This window comes from Xenopus tropicalis, chromosome 9 (assembly GCF_000004195.4).
Source record: "Xenopus tropicalis strain Nigerian chromosome 9, UCB_Xtro_10.0, whole genome shotgun sequence".
NCBI classification, from domain to species: domain Eukaryota; kingdom Metazoa; phylum Chordata; class Amphibia; order Anura; family Pipidae; genus Xenopus; species Xenopus tropicalis.
In genome coordinates this window covers 5,045,455-5,062,398 of record NC_030685.2, presented here as the reverse complement: position 1 = coordinate 5,062,398, position 16,944 = coordinate 5,045,455, and the positions used below count along the sequence as shown (strand labels likewise).

Genomic DNA, 16,944 nt, shown 5'->3' with positions numbered 1-16,944 from the left:
GGGACCTGAGAGGATCTATAGGGAGCTCCAATAAAGGGGCCATTGTTACAGATAGGGTTAATGTTTAGCCCAAAGGGAAACCCGCACCGGATATTATTCATAATTGCCTACAGGGTTAGGGGGTTTCCATTATCTCAAATGTCACCTATTAAGTGAGGTGGCAAAAAATACCTTATTTATCCCCAAATGCAATAAAAAGCACGTTTGCCCAAGTGCAGTAACTAAAAGCAACAGATAAGATGTTTACTTTTAAACAGGTGACCAGTAAATGCTGCTTGCTGATTGGTTGCTATAGGTGATTAGACCTGTAGAAAATGTTGCACGTTATTACATACCTCCCATACTGTAAAAAGGTAACAGAGCTGGGCCTGTCAGTGCGTAACGACTTGTAAATTCTCCCTGCCCCATTACTGAGAGATAATCACCATTATATCAATATATTGTGGGTATATATATATATATAGTGGGCAGACAGCACAGGGAGCAAACTACCCTGTGTACCATTAACCTAACAAAAAAGGGGGTGACGGGTAGGGGGTTGTTTATACTAATTCAGCAGGAAGATCGCAAATGTGAAAAGAATGGACAGAATGGATATTATTCAGCACAAGTTCTGTTTATTTTGCTCATGTGATTACAGGTACAGCCCCCAACCCGATTACTTATAGACTTACAAATCTGCTCCTTTCAGACTATTACTGCCCTCCTGTTAGTAATGCATTGTATGTGGATTTCAGGCTGTATAAGTCTGTGCTGTTCCTATTATCCCTATCATTTATATGTATCAGTAGCAATGATATGAATACAGAGGCTCAATCCCCTGTTGTTGCTGCTTCTATTTATCATTCTGGGTAACAGGCAGGTTTGTGTATTTCCATAAACCCCACTGATCTGAACTAACCAGAGCTCAGCCAATCACATGCAACTTATGGTGCCGGGGAGATTCTAAGAGAGACTAAGGCTAATACCATGCGTATAGTGTATATTTTCAGCAAGCCAAAAAACGATTGCCAAACTAATGGAATACGCTCGGGTGCATCCGCCTAAAAGTGCAAGAGAATGCAAAGTCTTTTTATGCGGATTTCAGTTACATGTGCCTGCACCCGAGCGTATTCTATTAGTTTGGCAATCGTTTTTGGCTTGCTGAAAATATACACTATACGCATGGTATTAGCCTAATGGGATCAGCTGCAGATTCTCACCCAGCCGTTACCATACACATAGAATGCAGGGTGCAGGGGCTCAGTGAAGGAGGCAGTGAAGGTGTGTAAGTGCCTGATTGGCTCACTCAGCTCATAGAAGGACAAATGTCCGGCCTCATAGTCCAATGAGATTCTGAATCTCCAGCAGGAGGGGGATACAGGAGTTTTTATGCAGTTATGTGCCACTGTAATACTGCGATATAATCTACGCAAACTCCAGGATTTAATATTATCTCCTAAACTGGAATGATCTCCTTCTCTCTCTATACTGGGATAGGCCGCCCCAACCTCCCACTCCCCTGACTCACTGCCCTCCACTTCCCAGTAATGTCGCCCTGATGGGAAACCCCTGCTGCTTAACACTTGGGCGTATTCTATAAACCTCTCTGGTGTGTGTGGGTAACACAGGGCAGTCTCTGACCGGGATGCAGTTTTCCTGTCCTCTGATAAAGCAACATGTTCATAAGCTGTATTTATATCCAGTACCAGGTCTGTAGCCTCCTGCCCATAGATCCTTCTCTTTACCCCAGTCACAATCCCAGCTAAGCCTGTGAGTAATGTCTCTGAGATCAGTCCCTTATCCAGATCCCCTACAGCCGGGGCCTTTATACCCTCTGTCTCTCTGCCCTCAGTATCTGCAGCTCCATCTGATTCCCATTGTTCCTGTAGGACAGTGAGTGGAGCTGCCATGTTGCACAGCTCCTCAATGTGCTGGATCTTCCCGGACAGCTCGTCCTTCTTTATTTCCAGCTGTTGGATCAGCTCAGTGAGTTGGAGGGAAATCTCCTCTTTCTGTCTGGAGATGTCACTCAGGAGTCTCTTCTCTAGGGCTTCCAGCTCTTCCCTGATGTCTCTAAACAGGGCAGTGACTCTCTCTGTCTCACCGGCTGCTCTTTCTGCCACGTCTCTCCTGCGCTCCTGCAGCCTCTGGGCTCCTCTCTCAGTCTCCTCTCTCTCTGGGCTCAGTTTCTCCAGAACTTTCCTCAGTTTCTCTTTCTTCTTCTCAGAGGCCTCACTCAGCAGCTCCACCCTGTGGCCCCGGTGCCCCCCGGCCAGGCAGCAGGACACACAGACACAGGCAGAGTCCTCAGGGCAGTAATACTCCAGGATCTTTCTGTGGGTGGAGCATTTTTTTCCCATAAAGGAGTTGGTGGGCTCAGTTAGGACGTGCCGTACAGACTTGTTGTGCTTGTGTAAGTGGGTATCACACAGGGAGGTCTCACACTGCTCACAGGATTTAACAGCAGCCACAGGGGAGTCACAGTAAGTGCAGAGGATCCCAGTCTCCCCCGGCTCCGGCTGAGCAGAAAGGAATCGCTCTGCAATGTTCCCCAGAGTTCTGTTCCTGGGCAGGGCCGGGCGTTCCCGATACTCGGCTCTGCATTCAGGGCAGGAATAACCCCCAGACCCCTCCTGGGTACCCAGCACCCCCCCAATGCAGCCCCGGCAGAAGTTATGGCTACAGGGCAGGGACACAGGATCAGTATAAACGCTCAGGCAGATGGAGCAGCTCAGCTCGTCTCTCAGATCAGCCGCCGCCATCCTGGGACGCGGGAGAAGAAACGAAACTAAATTCTTTAGTGAGTAAATAAAAGGGAGGGGTGTGACTCAGTAACACTGAATTGTTGCTTCAGGATAAAAGTTCAGTATGTAGAAGAGTCTAAAGCAACTGGATTCGCTGACTTTTCCTGACAACAATTCACCCCTCATCTCTGTCACTTCCCTGGCATTGAATCCCTCAGGCTACAGCCCCACTGGGTGGTAGAGATGTAGCGAACTGTTCGCCGGGGAACTAATTCGCATGAAAATCGGGTGTTCGCAAGTTCGCAATTTTGGGTTCGCATTAGCTGGAGCCAAATTTTGACCTCTCACCCCAGAGCCAGCAGTTACATGGCAGCCAATCAGGCAGCTCTCCCTCCTGAACCACCCCCGGACCACTCCCTTCCATATATAAACCGAAGCCCAGCAGCCATTTTACATTCTGCCTGTGTGTGCTTGATGAGTTAGCATAGGGAGAGAGCTGTGCAGGGGTTTGAGGGGCAGTTTAGGTAGCTTTGCTGACTAGTAATCTACTTTCTACTGCTCTGTATGTAGCTGCTGTGGGCAGCTGTCCTGCTGATCATCTGCTGTAACCCAATAGTCCTTGTAAGGACTGCTTTTATTTTCTGATTACTGTTACTCTTCTTTTCATTGTGTACTGCAGCTCCGTCTGTGTGTGTTGGAGACAGGTGTGCTGCTCATAGTAGTGCACTAAGCACCAACCACACATTCACATCATTTTGTTTTATTTGTGTTTTTTTACTTTGCTACTGTAATTTATAGAGCCGAGTGCTATTAGTCTAGCTGTGGGGGACTGGTGTGCTGCTCCTAGTAGTTCCCCCCAGCACCAACCAGAGATCACTTTTTTTTTTATTATTAATTTTTTTTTTTTAATTTAAGTTACTGTTCTTTAACGTGTCCAGTGCTGTTTGCTGTTATTCATAGTAGTGCACAAAACACGTTACACATAGTAGTGCACCAAACACGTTACACATAGTAGTGCACCAAACACGTTACACATAGTAGTGCACCAAACACGTTACACATAGTAGTGCACCAAACACGTTACACATAGTAGTGCACCAAACACGTTACACATAGTAGTGCCCCAAACACGTTACACATAGTAGTGACATTGCATTGCAATAAAATCACCTGAGCGATGTTTTTCCAGCAGCAATAATATATTCCGTATCCACTACTGCGGCGTTTTGTCTTTGCGTGGGAACCAGCCGTAACCTTTACACGACTTGATTGGCATGTAGGCGCCGGATGTTTTAAAGCAGTTTATTACACAAGTTTAGGAATGTAGTGTGATTTCTGCCCTTTACAGCACAAAACGCAACGCTGTGTCAACAATGTATTTTTCAGAGAAATTTTTGCCCTTGATCCCCCTCCTGCATGTCACTGCCCAGGCCGTGGCACCCTTTAAACAACTTTAAAATCAGTTTTCTGGCCAGAAATGGCTTTTCTAGGTTTTAAAGTTCGCCTTCCATTGAAGTCTATGGGGTTCGCAAAGTTCGCACTTATTGGCGGAAGTTCGCGAACTTTTTTTGTGAGGTTCGCTACATCTCTACTGGGTGGATTCTCAGCCTCACAGAGCAGATCGGCCCCTGCACTCCTGTTAGTTTCTGATGGGGCTCTGGTTGGGGGCAGTTTGGGCCTCTGGGTACTGGAAATACCAGGGCTTATTGGGAATCCCAGTCCAGACCTGCTACAAACACAATGCCCCAAGCAGGTGGGAGATATTCCTGTAGTTCCTACACAGGGTGCCCCCCTCGCTGGGAGTTCCTAAGCGCAGCACTGGGTGCAATGGGTGGGGCTTCTGCCTCTCAGTTCTGGGCTCTTGGGTTCTATTCCAGCCTGGGCGCTATCTGCAAGGGGTATCCTCTTGTTTGTGTAGGTTTCCTCCGGGTACTTTGGGTTCCCTGACAGCAAACGGGCATTGCCCCATAATGTGTGTCCCACCCAGCGGTTTAGGATTGTGCTGCATGGTTATTGTAGGAATATGTGTGGGGACTGTGCATACATACCTGCAAGTGTAGGATATTAATATCATTTAATTGTATGAATGTACATTGGGCACAAGATATCTGTATAGATTTAAAACATCAAGTCAGTCAAATTACTTGTGAAGCGCTTATACAATCAGACACCCACAGACACACACAGCATATTTGCAGTAATATACTATAAATATATATATCTATAGATCTGTTTAGGACGTGAGCGCTTCTGCGTCCATACCGTGACTGCCTATTTCTAATGGCAATAGATTTACACCGTGGACATTTTGATATAATGAGTCAGTTAAAGAAGGTACGGAGTGGGAACTATGTACGTTCTTCAATGGTAATTTTTCCTTCAGGCAAACTTGATATACCGAATGACTAGGAACAGTATCAGGTCTTTCCTTGTAATATACCGTTGTAACCTTTATTGAAGTGATGAATGTAACCTTTCCTAATCGGCAACATTAGTTACTGAACAAGATTGCTATTTTTTATTGAAGTACCGTATACACTCGAGTATAAGCCTAGTTTTTCAGCACCCAAAATGTGCTGAAAAAATCATCCTCGGGTTATACTCGAGGCGAGTGCCTTGGGCCCCTCCAGACTAGAACCCTCTCTCCTTTGTGTGCAAATTAGGCCCCCCACACCCAGACCCCCCAGTGCCCTGGCCCGCTCCCAGTCGCAAAACTTATTTCCACCATATTGATACCATATTGTTTTTGTTAACCCTCTTCTCCGCTTACAGAGCTAGTTTACTGTTTTTCTTTGAAATAAATATTTAAAAACATAGACCCCACTGATGCCTCAATTAATGTAATTTTATTGGTATTTATTTTGATTATTGAAACTTATCAGCAGCGGCTGCATTTCCCACCCTAGGCTTATACTCGAGTCAATAAGTTTTTCCAGTTTTCTTAGGTAAAATTAGGTACCTCGGCTTATATTCGGATCGGCTTATACTCGAGTATATACGGTATATATTGTGGGTATATCTATATATATATAGTGGGCAGACAGCACAGGCAACAAACTACCCTGTGTACCATTAACCTAACAAAAAAGGGGGTGACAGGTAGGGGGTTGTTTATACTAATTCGGCAGGAAGATCACAAGTGTGAAAAGAATGGACAGAATGTATATTATTCAGCACAAGTTCTGTTTATTTTGCTCATGTGATTACAGGTACAGCCCCCAACCCGATTACTTATAGACTTACAAATCTGCTCCTTTCAGACTATTACTGCCCTCCTGTTAGTAATGCATTGTATGTGGATTTCAGGCTGTATAAGTCTGTGCTGTTCCTATTATCCCTATCATTTATATGTATCAGTAGCAATGATATGAATACAGAGGCTCAATCCCCTGTTGCTGCTTCTGTTTATCATTCTGTGTAACAGGCAGGTTTGTGTATTTCCATAAACCCCACTGATCTGAACTAACCAGAGCTCAGCCAATCACATGCAACTTATGGTGCCGGGGAGATTCTAAGAGAGACTAAGGCTAATACCATGCGTATGGTGTATATTTTCAGCAAGCCAAAAAACGATTGCCAAACTAATGGAATACGCTCGGGTGCATCCGCCTAAAAGTGCAAAAGAATGCAAAGTCTTTTTATGCGGATTTCAGTTACATGTGCCTGCACCCGAGCGTATTCCATTAGTTTGGCAATCGTTTTTTGGCTTGCTGAAAATATACACTATACGCATGGTATTAGCCTAATGGGATCAGCTGCAGATTCTCACCCAGCCGTTACCATACACATAGAATGCAGGGTGCAGGGGCTCAGTGAAGGAGGCAGTGAAGGTGTGTAAGTGCCTGATTGGCTCACTCAGCTCATAGAAGGACAAATGTCCGGCCTCATAGTCCAATGAGATTCTGAATCTCCAGCAGGAGGGGGATACAGGAGTTTTTATGCAGTTATGTGCCACTGTAATACTGCGATATAATCTACGCAAACTCCAGGATTTAATATTATCTCCTAAACTGGAATGATCTCCTTCTCTCTCTATACTGGGATAGGCCGCCCCAACCTCCCACTCCCCTGACTCACTGCCCTCCACTTCCCAGTAATGTCGCCCTGATGGGAAACTCCTGCTGCTTAACACTTGGGGGTATTTTATAAACCTCTCTGGTGTGTGTGGGTAACACAGGGCAGTCTTTGACCAGGATGCAGTTTTCCTGTCCTCTGATAAAGCAACACGTTCATGTGCTGTATTTATATCCAGTACCAGGTCTGTAGCCTCCTGCCCAGGGATCCTTCCCTTTACCCCAGTCACAATCCCAGCTAAGCCTGTGAGTAATGTCTCTGAGATCCGACCCACATCCAGATCCCCTACAGCCGGGGCCTTTATACACTCTGTCTCTCTGCCCTCATTATCTGCAGCTCCATCTGATTCCAGTTGTTCCTGTAGGACAGTGAGTGGAGCTGCCATGTTGCACAGCTCCTCAATGTGCCGGATCTTCCCGGACAGCTCGTCCTTCTTTATTTCCAGCTGTTGGATCAGCTCAGTGAGTTGGAGGGAAAGCTTCTCTTTCTGCCTGGAGATGTCACTCAGGAGTCTCTTCTCTAGGGCTTCCAGCTCTTCCCTGATGTCTCTAAACAGGGCAGTGACTCTCTCTGTCTCACCGGCTGCTCTTTCTGCCACTTCTCTCCTGCGCTCCTGCAGCCTCTGGGCTCCTCTCTCAGTCTCCTCTCTCTCTGGGCTCAGTTTCTCCAGAACTTTCCTCAGTTTCTCTTTCTTCTTCTCAGAGGCCTCACTCAGTAGCTCCACCCTGTGGCCCCGGTGCCCCCCGGCCAGGCAGCAGGACACACAGACACAGACCAAATCCTCACAGCAGTAATACTCCAGGATCTTTCTGTGGGTGGAGCATTTTTTTCCCATAAAGGAGTTGGTGGGCTCAGTTAGGACGTGCCGTACAGACTTGTTGTGCTTGTGTAAGTGGGTATCACACAGGGAGGTCTCACACTGCTCACAGGATTTAACAGCAGCCACAGGGGAGTCACAGTAAGTGCAGAGGATCCCAGTCTCCCCCGGCTCCGGCTGAGCAGAAAGGAATCGCTCTGCAATGTTCCCCAGAGTTCTGTTCCTGGGCAGGGCCGGGCGTTCCCGATACTCGGCTCTGCATTCAGGGCAGGAATAACCCCCAGACCCCTCCTGGGTACCCAGCACCCTCCCAATGCAGCCCCGGCAGAAGTTATGGCTACAGGGCAGGGACACAGGATCAGTATAAACGCTCAGGCAGATGGAGCAGCTCAGCTCGTCTCTCAGATCAGCAGCCGCCATCCTGGGACGCGGGAGAAGAAACGAAACTAAATTCTTTAGTGAGTAAATAAAAGGGAGGGGTGTGACTCAGTAACACTGAATTGTTGCTTCAGGATAAAAGTTCAGTATGTAGAAGAGTCTAAAGCAACTGGATTTGCTGCATTTTCCTGACAACAATTCACCCCTCATCTCTGTCACTTCCCTGGCATTGAATCCCTCAGGCTACAGCCCCACTGGGTGGTAGAGATGTAGCGAACTGTTCGCCGGGGAACTAATTCGCACGAAAATCGGGTGTTCGCAAGTTCGCAATTTTGGGTTCGCATTAGCTGGAGCCAAATTTTGACCTCTCACCCCAGAGCCAGCAGATACATGGCAGCCAATCAGGCAGCTCTCCCTCCTGGACCACCCCCAGACCACTCCCTTCCATATATAAACCGAAGCCCAGCAGCCATTTTACATTCTGCCTGTGTGTGCTTGATGAGTTAGCATAGGGAGAGAGCTGTGCAGGGGTTTGAGGGACAGTTTAGGTAGCTTTGCTGACTAGTAATCTACTTTCTACTGCTCTGTATGTAGCTGCTGTGGGCAGCTGTCCTGCTGATCTCATCTGCTGTAACCCAATAGTCCTTGTAAGGACTGCTTTTATTTTCTGATTACTGTTACTCTTCTTTTCATTGTGTACTGCAGCTCCGTCTGTGTGTGTTGGAGACAGGTGTGCTGCTCATAGTAGTGCACTAAGCACCAACCACACATTCACATCATTTTTTTTATTTGTGTTTTTTTACTTTGCTACTGTAATTTATAGAGCCGAGTGCTATTAGTCTAGCTGTGTTGGGGACTGGTGTGCTGCTCCTAGTAGTTCACCCCCAGCACCAACCAGAGATCACTTTTTTTTTATTATTAATTTTTTTTTTTTTAATTTAAGTTACTGTTCTTTAACGTGCCCAGTGCTGTTTGCTGTTATTCATAGTAGTGCACCAAACACGTTACACATAGTAGTGCACCAAACACGTTACACATAGTAGTGCACCAAACACGTTACACATAGTAGTGCACCAAACACGTTACACATAGTAGTGCACCAAACACGTTACACATAGTAGTGCACCAAACACGTTACACATAGTAGTGCCCCAAACACGTTACACATAGTAGGGACATTACATTGCAATAAAATCACCTGAGCAATGTTTTTCCAGCAGCAATAATATATTCCGTATCCACTACTGCGGCGTTTTGTCTTTGCGTGGGAACCAGCCGTAACCTTTACACGACTTGATTGGCATGTAGGCGCCGGACGTTTTAAAGCAGTTTATTACACAAGTTTAGGAATGTAGTGTGATTTCTGCCCTTTACAGCACAAAACGCAACGCTGTGTCAACAACGTATTTTTCAGAGAAATTTTTGCCCTTGATCCCCCTCCTGCATGCCCCTGTCCAGGTCGTGGCACCCTTTAAACAACTTTAAAATCAGTTTTCTGGCCAGAAATGGCTTTTCTAGGTTTTAAAATTCGCCTTCCCATTGAAGTCTATGGGGTTCGCAAAGTTCGCACTTATTGGCGGAAGTTCGCGAACTTTTTTCGTGAGGTTCGCTACATCTCTACTGGGTGGATTCTCAGCCTCACAGAGCAGATCGGCCCCTGCACTCCTGTTAGTTTCTGATGGGGCTCTGGTTGGGGGCAGTTTGGGCCTCTGGGTACTGGAAATACCAGGGCTTATTGGGAATCCCAGTCCAGACCTGCTGCAAATACAATGCCCCAACCAGGTGGGAGATATTCCTGTAGTTCCTACACAGGGTGCCCCCCTCGCTGGGAGTTCCTAAGCGCAGCACTGGGTGCAATGGGTGGGGCTTCTGCCTCTCAGTTCTGGGCTCTTGGGTTCTATTCCAGCCTGGGCGCTATCTGCAAGGGGTATCCTCTTGTTTGTGTAGGTTTCCTCCGGGTACTTTGGGTTCCCTAACAGCAAACAGGCATTGCCCCATAATGTGTGTCCCACCCAGCGGTTTAGGATTGTGCTGCATGGTTATTGTAGGAATATGTGTGGGGACTGTGCATACATACCTGCAAGTGTAGGATATTAATATCATTTAATTGTATGAATGTACATTGGGCACAAGATATCTGTATAGATTTAAAACATCAAGTCAGTCAAATTACTTGTGAAGCGCTTATACAATCAGACACCCACAGACACACACAGCATATTTGCAGTAATATACTATAAATATATATATCTATAGATCTGTTTAGGACGTGAGCGCTTCTGTGTCCATACCGTGACTGCCTATTTCTATTGGCAATAGATTTACACCGTGGACATTTTGATATAATGAGTCAGTTAAAGAAGGTACGGAGTGGGAACTATGTACGTTCTTCAATGGTAATTTTTCCTTCAGGCAAACTTGATATACCGAATGACTAGGAACAGTATCAGGTCTTTCCTTGTAATATACCGTTGTAACCTTTATTGAAGTGATGAATGTAACCTTTCCTAATCGGCAACATTAGTTACTGAACAAGATTGCTATTTTTAATTGAAGTACCGTATACACTCGAGTATAAGCCTAGTTTTTCAGCACCCAAAATGTGCCGAAAAAGTCACCCTCGGCTTATACTCGAGTCGGGTGCCATGGGTCCCTCCAGACTAGCACCCTCTCTCCTTTGTGTGCAAATTAGGCCTCCCGCAACCAGACCCCCCAGTGCCCTGGCCCGCTCCCAGTCGCAAAACTTATTTCCACCATATTGATACCATATTGTTTTTGTTAACCCTCTTCTCCACTTACAGAGCTAGTTTACTGTTTTTCTTTGAAATAAATATTTAAAAACATATACCCCACTGATGCCTCAATTAATGTAATTTTATTGGTATTTATTTTGATTATTGAAACTTATCAGTAGCGGCTGCATTTCCCACCCTAGGCTTATACTCGAGTCAATAAGTTTTTCCAGTTTTCTTAGGTAAAATTAGGTACCTCGGCTTATATTCGGATCAGCTTATACTCGAGTATATACGGTATATATTGTGGGTATATATATATATATATATATATATATATATATATATATATATATATATATATATATATATATATATATATATATATATATATATATATAGTGGGCAGACAGCACAGGCAACAAACTACCCTGTGTACCATTAACCTAACAAAAAACGGGGTGACAGGTAGGGGGTTGTTTATACTAATTCGGCAGGAAGATCGCAAGTGTGAAAAGAATGGACAGAATGTATATTATTCAGCACAAGTTCTGTTTATTTTGCTCATGTGATTACAGGTACAGCCCCCAACCCGATTACTTATAGACTTACAAATCTGCTCCTTTCAGACTATTACTGCCCTCCTGTTAGTAATGCATTGTATGTGGATTTCAGGCTGTATAAGTCTGTGCTGTTCCTATTATCCCTATTATTTATATGTATCAGTAGCAATGATATGAATACAGAGGCTCAATCCCCTGTTGTTGCTGCTTCTCTACCTGCTTCTATTTATCATTCTGTGTAACAGGCAGGTTTGTGTATTTCCATAAACCCCACTGATCTGAACTAACCAGAGCTCAGCCAATCACATGCAACTTATGGTGCCGGGGAGATTCCGTTCATTCCGGTGCAGGCACAGGTAGGAGCATATGGCGTGTATTTTTGGCACATGTTTTTCAGCTTGTCAAAAATATACGCCATACACATGGTGTGGCATTAGCCTAATGGGATCAGCTGCAGATTCTCACCCAGCCGTTACCATTCACATAGAATGCAGGGTGCAGGGGCTCAGTGAAGGAGGCAGTGAAGGTGTGTAAGTGCCTGATTGGCTCACTCAGCTCATAGAAGGACAAATGTCCGGCCTCATAGTCCAGTGAGATCCTGAATCTCCGGCAGGAGGGGGATACAGGAGTTTCTATGGAGTCATGTAACATATTAATGTTATCATGATATTTGCACAAACCCCAGGATTCTATAGTAATTCCCAAACCTGATTTATCTCCTTCTCGCTCTATACTGGGATAGGCCGCCCCCACAGCCCAACTTCCTGACTCACTTCCCTCCACTTCCCAGTAATGTCGCCCTGATGGGAAACCCCTGGTACTTAACACTTGGGCGTATTCTATAAACCTCTCTGGTGTGTGTGGGTAACACAGGGCAGTCTCTGACCGGGATGCAGTTTTCCTGTCCTCTGATAAAGCAACATAATCACTCGCTGTATTTATATCCAGTACCAGGTCTGTAGCCTCCTGCCCATAGATCCTTCCCTTTATCCCAGTCACAATCCCAGCTAAGCCTGTGAGTAATGTCTCTGAGATCCGATCCACATCCAGATTCCCTACAGCCGGGACCTTTATACCCTCTGTCTCTCTGCCCTCAGTATCTGCCCCCTCAGTATCATATTCCTCATCTTTATCCTCCTCAGTATCATATTCCTCATCTTTATCCTCCTCAGTATCATATTCCTCATCTTTATCCTCCTCAGTATCATATTCCTCTTCATTATCTGCAGCTCCATCTGATTCCCATTGTTCCTGTAGGACAGTGAGTGGAGCTGCCATGTTGCACAGCTCCTCAATGTGCTGGATCTTCCCGGACAGCTCATCCTTCTTTATTTCCAGCTGTTGGATCAGCTCAGTGAGTTGGAGGGAAATCTCCTCTTTCTGCCTGGAGATGTCACTCAGGAGTCTCTTCTCTAGGGCTTCCAGCTCTTCCCTGATGTCTCTAAACAGGGCAGTGACTCTCTCTGTCTCACCGGCTGCTCTTTCTGCCACGTCTCTCCTGCGCTCCTGCAGCCTCTGGGCTCCTCTCTCAGTCTCCTCTCTCTCTGGGCTCAGTTTCTCCAGAACTTTCCTCAGTTTCTCTTTCTTCTTCTCAGAGGCCTCACTCAGCAGCTCCACCCTGTGGCCCCGGTGCCCCCCGGCCAGGCAGCAGGACACACAGACACAGACCAAATCCTCACAGCAGTAATATTTTAGAAACTCACTGTGGGTGGAGCATTTTTTTCCCATAAAGGAGTTGGTGGGCTCAGTTAGGACGTGCCGTACAGACTTGTTGTGCTTGTGTAAGTGGGTATCACACAGGGAGGTCTCACACTGCTCACAGGATTTAACAGCAGCCACAGGGGAGTCACAGTAAGTGCAGAGGATCCCAGTCTCCCCCGGCTCCGGCTGAGCAGAAAGGAATCGCTCTGCAATGTTCCCCAGAGTTCTGTTCCTGGGCAGGGCCGGGCGTTCCCGATACTCGGCTCTGCATTCAGGGCAGGAATAAGCCCCAGACCCCTCCTGGGTACCCAGCACCCCCCCAATGCAGCCCCGGCAGAAGTTATGGCTACAGGGCAGGGACACAGGATCAGTATAAACGCTCAGGCAGATGGAGCAGCTCAGCTCGTCTCTCAGATCAGCAGCCGCCATCCTGGGACGCGGGAAAAGAAACGAAACTAAATTCTTTAGTGAGTAAATAAAAGGCAGAGGGAGGGGTGTGACTCAGTAACACTGAATTGTTGCTTCAGGATAAAAGTTCAGTATGTAGAAGAGCCTAAAGCAACTGGATTTGCTGCATTTTCCTGACAACAATTCACCCCTCATCTCTGTAACTTCCCTGGCATTGAATCCCTCAGGCTACAGCCCCACTGGGTGGATTCTCAGCCTCACAGAGCAGATCGGCCCCTGCACTCCTGTTAGTTTCTGATGTGGCTCTGGTTGGGGGCAGTTTGGGCCTCTGGGTACTGGAAATACCAGGGCTTATTGGGAATCCCAGTCCAGACCTGCTGCAAACACAATGCCCCAACCAGGTGGGAGATATTCCTGTAATTCCTACACAGGGTGCCCCCCTCGCTGGGAGTTCCTAAGCGCAGCACTGGGTGCAATGGGTGGGGCTTCTGCCTCTCAGTTCTGGGCTCTTGGGTTCTATTCCAGCCTGGGTGCTATCTGCAAGGGAAAAGGCAGGCCAAGTTGGCGGGCACCCTAGGGGACCCGGCCGGCCACCTCACCCCCACCGATTTCTCCTTCACACAGAAAGAGAAAGAATGATTCTGCAAAGATTATATAGAAGATCAGGGAGAAGTCTTCTGAAGGCTATTCCCTATCTCAGTGATCCCCAACCAGTGGCTCTGGGGTTTGGGGGGGACAAGTTGCTCCCCAGCTCCTTGGATGTTGCTCCCAGGGGCCTCAAAGCAGGGGCTTATTTTTTCATTCCTGGCTTGGGTGGCAAGTTTTGGTTGCATAAAAACCCAGTATAATGCCAAACAGAGCCTTCTATAGGCTGCCCGTCCCACATAGGGGCTATTAAGTAGCCAATTATAGCTCTTATTGGCACCCCAGGAACCTTCTTGATGCTTATGTTGCTCCCCAACACTTTTTCCATTTAAATATGGCTCCCAGGTATAAAAGGTTGGGGTCCCTGCCCTATACAAGTATTACTTGCTGTCTCTGGGCTGGACAATCTGAATACATTGTTTCAGCTTTGGAAAAGAACTGTGGTCGTCTCTATTTATCTGGCTGTGATAACTAGTGAATCTACAGCATATTTGCAATAATATACTATATATATATATATATATATATATATATTTATCCCTCCTCTTCCTACTTCCCTCTGACTGTGGGAGGAGCCTTCCTCTCAGCCCTAAATAGGAGCAGCACAATGATGACCTCACTGCGCCAGACAGTAACCGGCAGCCATCTTGGGGGAGGCACACAAACCCCTGCAGGGAAACACAGGTTGGATCCCGATTGTTATGTGTAGCTGTGTGAGAATAAAGAGAATTGCTGAGAAACACAAGAATTCCATATGAGTTGTGCCCAAGAGATTAGAGGGAGATACACAGAAGTTTAGAATCTGTAGCTATGGATAGGGAGCAGTTACTAGGGGACAAAGGGGCGTGTTTACAAACAAGGAAATAAATATCACTAGTGATGTTGCCCATAGTAACCAATTAGCGATTAGATTGGAACAGTCACCTACAAGTTAGAAAACAAAAGCAAAGCTCTGATTGGTTGCTATGGGCAACATCACCCCTGATCATTATCTCCAATGTTAGTAAACATGCCCCAAAGATATAACTGTTAATAAAGAGAGAGAAAATAGTTTTCTACAATCCCACCCCATACAGTGGCACCCCCCGGCCATAGGAACTGGTGCAATAATAAGGAAACACTGGGTATATATAAAGGGGGGTGGGTAGGGTTGCCAGCTGCCTGGTATTTCATTGGCCCAGCCTGTAAAACACCTGCCCAGATTGGGCCCAGTCAGAACAATTCCTGTAAATTTATAATTAAATTAGCCCCAGGCCCATCCCCCGATCCACCCCAATCTGTCCCAATCTTATCTGTTTCCTTCCTGGACCTGCTCTGTAACCTCCCCTGTGTCCTTTTAAGTGAGGTGGCAAAAAATACCTTATTTATCCCCATATGCAATAAAAAGCACAACGTTTGCCCAAGCGCAGTAACTAAAAGCAACAAATTAGATTTTTACTTTTAAACAGGTGACCAGTAAATGCTGCTTGCTGATTGGTTGCTATAGGTGATTAGACCTGTAGAAAATGTTGCACGTTATTACATACCTCCCATACTGTAAAAAGGTAACAGAGCTGGGCCTGTCAGTGCGTAACGACTTGTAAATTCTCCCTGCCCCATACAGTATATTGTGGGTATATATATATATATAGTGGGCAGACAGCACAGGCAGCATACTACCCTGTGTACCATTACATACCTCCCAACATTTGAATAATGAAAAGAGGAACAAAAAGATTTGGGGCGCGCAGGGCGGCAAATTTTATTGACCACGCCCACTTTTATGGTCACGCCCCAATTATCACACCCCCTTTTAAAAAAAATACTCCTTTTATATAGATGAAATGGTGGGATCAGACGCAAATGTGCTATACCCTCATACTGTACTACCTAAGGGAAACAATATAGCAACTCCTACATATAAAATACAAATATAGAGAGAAGGCAGTCAGTTATAAGTGAGTTATAACTATGTTTCAGCTTTGCCCCCCATACACAGTACCCCCATACACTGTAGCTCCCCCATACACAGTGCCCCCACACACAGGTGCCCCCCCATATACAGGTGCCCCCCATACACTGTAGCCCCCCCATACACAGTGCCCCCACACACAGGTGCCCCCCCATATACAGGTGCCCCCCCATACACAGGTGCCCCCATACACAGTTCCCCCCAATACACAGTATCCCCCTAATACACAGTGCCTCCATACATGCTGCTGCTGCTGCTTCTTCTTCTGCAGCGTCTCCTCTCTATATGCGGCTCCTTGTTCGGCAGAGCCAGGCCCTTTTATAAGGTTGTGCCCCATGTGTACGTGTGACGTCAATACGCACAGGCGCAACCTTATAAAAGGGCCTGGCTCTGCCGAACAAGGAGCCGCATATAGAGAGGAGCCACTGAAGAAGAGGAACGCCTGACTACAGCCAGCGCATCCCGCTGTCAGGGATAGTTCCATGACATTACGGAAATTCGAGACATTCATGGACAGCGGGATGCTCTACCAAAACCGGGACTGTCCTACAGAAAGCGGGACAGTTGGGCGGTATGATTTCTTGCCATATTAACAAGGCCTAAGGTTCCCAGACTTATAAGGGCCCCTTTAAAATGTCTGCTATATTTTATGAATGAGCAATACATCTCCCCTGCATGCTCTGCCAGAGATTCCCAGTGTGAGAGATATATGTTAGGGGTGGGAAGGTGAAACTGCTCAGCACATAAATAAAGGCAGCAGCCTCTTCTGCCTGATAAAAGCCAGAGCCCCCTCAGCCCCTGACCCACTGAGCAGGAGAGGAATGGGAGCCAATGCCAATAGTTAACCCTTGCCTGTCACAAATGCTCCTCCCAGGACAATTAAACATCAAGGTAAGGCTGTGAGCTTGAGTGTAGCAGGGGAGATTGAAGAGTTAAGGGGGCGGGGCTT

The 16,944-nt window shown here is 46.5% G+C and overlaps 3 protein-coding genes across 4 annotated transcripts; all 3 read right to left on the bottom strand.

The window, feature by feature from the left end:
• Nucleotides 1-1,143: 1,143 nt before the first annotated feature.
• On the bottom strand, nucleotides 1,144-2,767 carry LOC116407559 (E3 ubiquitin-protein ligase TRIM39-like). Its single transcript, XM_031893033.1, has one exon. It carries the CDS (start codon nucleotides 2,742-2,744, stop codon nucleotides 1,185-1,187), a length of 1,560 nt encoding a protein of 519 aa, XP_031748893.1. The 5' UTR covers nucleotides 2,745-2,767; the 3' UTR covers nucleotides 1,144-1,184.
• A 3,121-nt stretch (nucleotides 2,768-5,888) lies between these two features.
• On the bottom strand, nucleotides 5,889-8,236 carry LOC105947074 (E3 ubiquitin-protein ligase TRIM39). The gene has a single exon (XM_031893034.1). The coding sequence runs from the start codon at nucleotides 8,035-8,037 to the stop codon at nucleotides 6,478-6,480; it is 1,560 nt and encodes a 519-aa protein (XP_031748894.1). The 5' UTR covers nucleotides 8,038-8,236; the 3' UTR covers nucleotides 5,889-6,477.
• A 3,022-nt stretch (nucleotides 8,237-11,258) lies between these two features.
• Nucleotides 11,259-13,447, bottom strand: LOC116407558 (E3 ubiquitin-protein ligase TRIM39-like). Of its 2 annotated transcripts, XM_031893022.1 has the most exons (2): nucleotides 12,478-13,447; nucleotides 11,259-12,447 (listed from the first exon to the last, which is right to left on the bottom strand). In XM_031893022.1, the coding sequence occupies exons 1-2, from the start codon at nucleotides 13,418-13,420 to the stop codon at nucleotides 11,738-11,740; spliced, it is 1,653 nt and encodes a 550-aa protein (XP_031748882.1). In that variant the 5' UTR covers nucleotides 13,421-13,447; the 3' UTR covers nucleotides 11,259-11,737. The 2 variants fall into 2 exon arrangements, with proteins under 2 accessions (XP_031748882.1, XP_031748880.1); XM_031893020.1 differs by having other exon boundaries at nucleotides 11,259-13,447.
• Between the last annotated feature and the right edge of the window lie 3,497 nt (nucleotides 13,448-16,944).

Coding starts and splice junctions, on each gene's coding strand:
- LOC116407559 (XM_031893033.1), bottom strand. CDS start 2,744: ATGGCGGCGGCTGATCTGAGAGACGAGCTGAGCTGCTCCATCTGCCTG.
- LOC105947074 (XM_031893034.1), bottom strand. CDS start 8,037: ATGGCGGCTGCTGATCTGAGAGACGAGCTGAGCTGCTCCATCTGCCTG.
- LOC116407558 (XM_031893020.1), bottom strand. CDS start 13,420: ATGGCGGCTGCTGATCTGAGAGACGAGCTGAGCTGCTCCATCTGCCTG.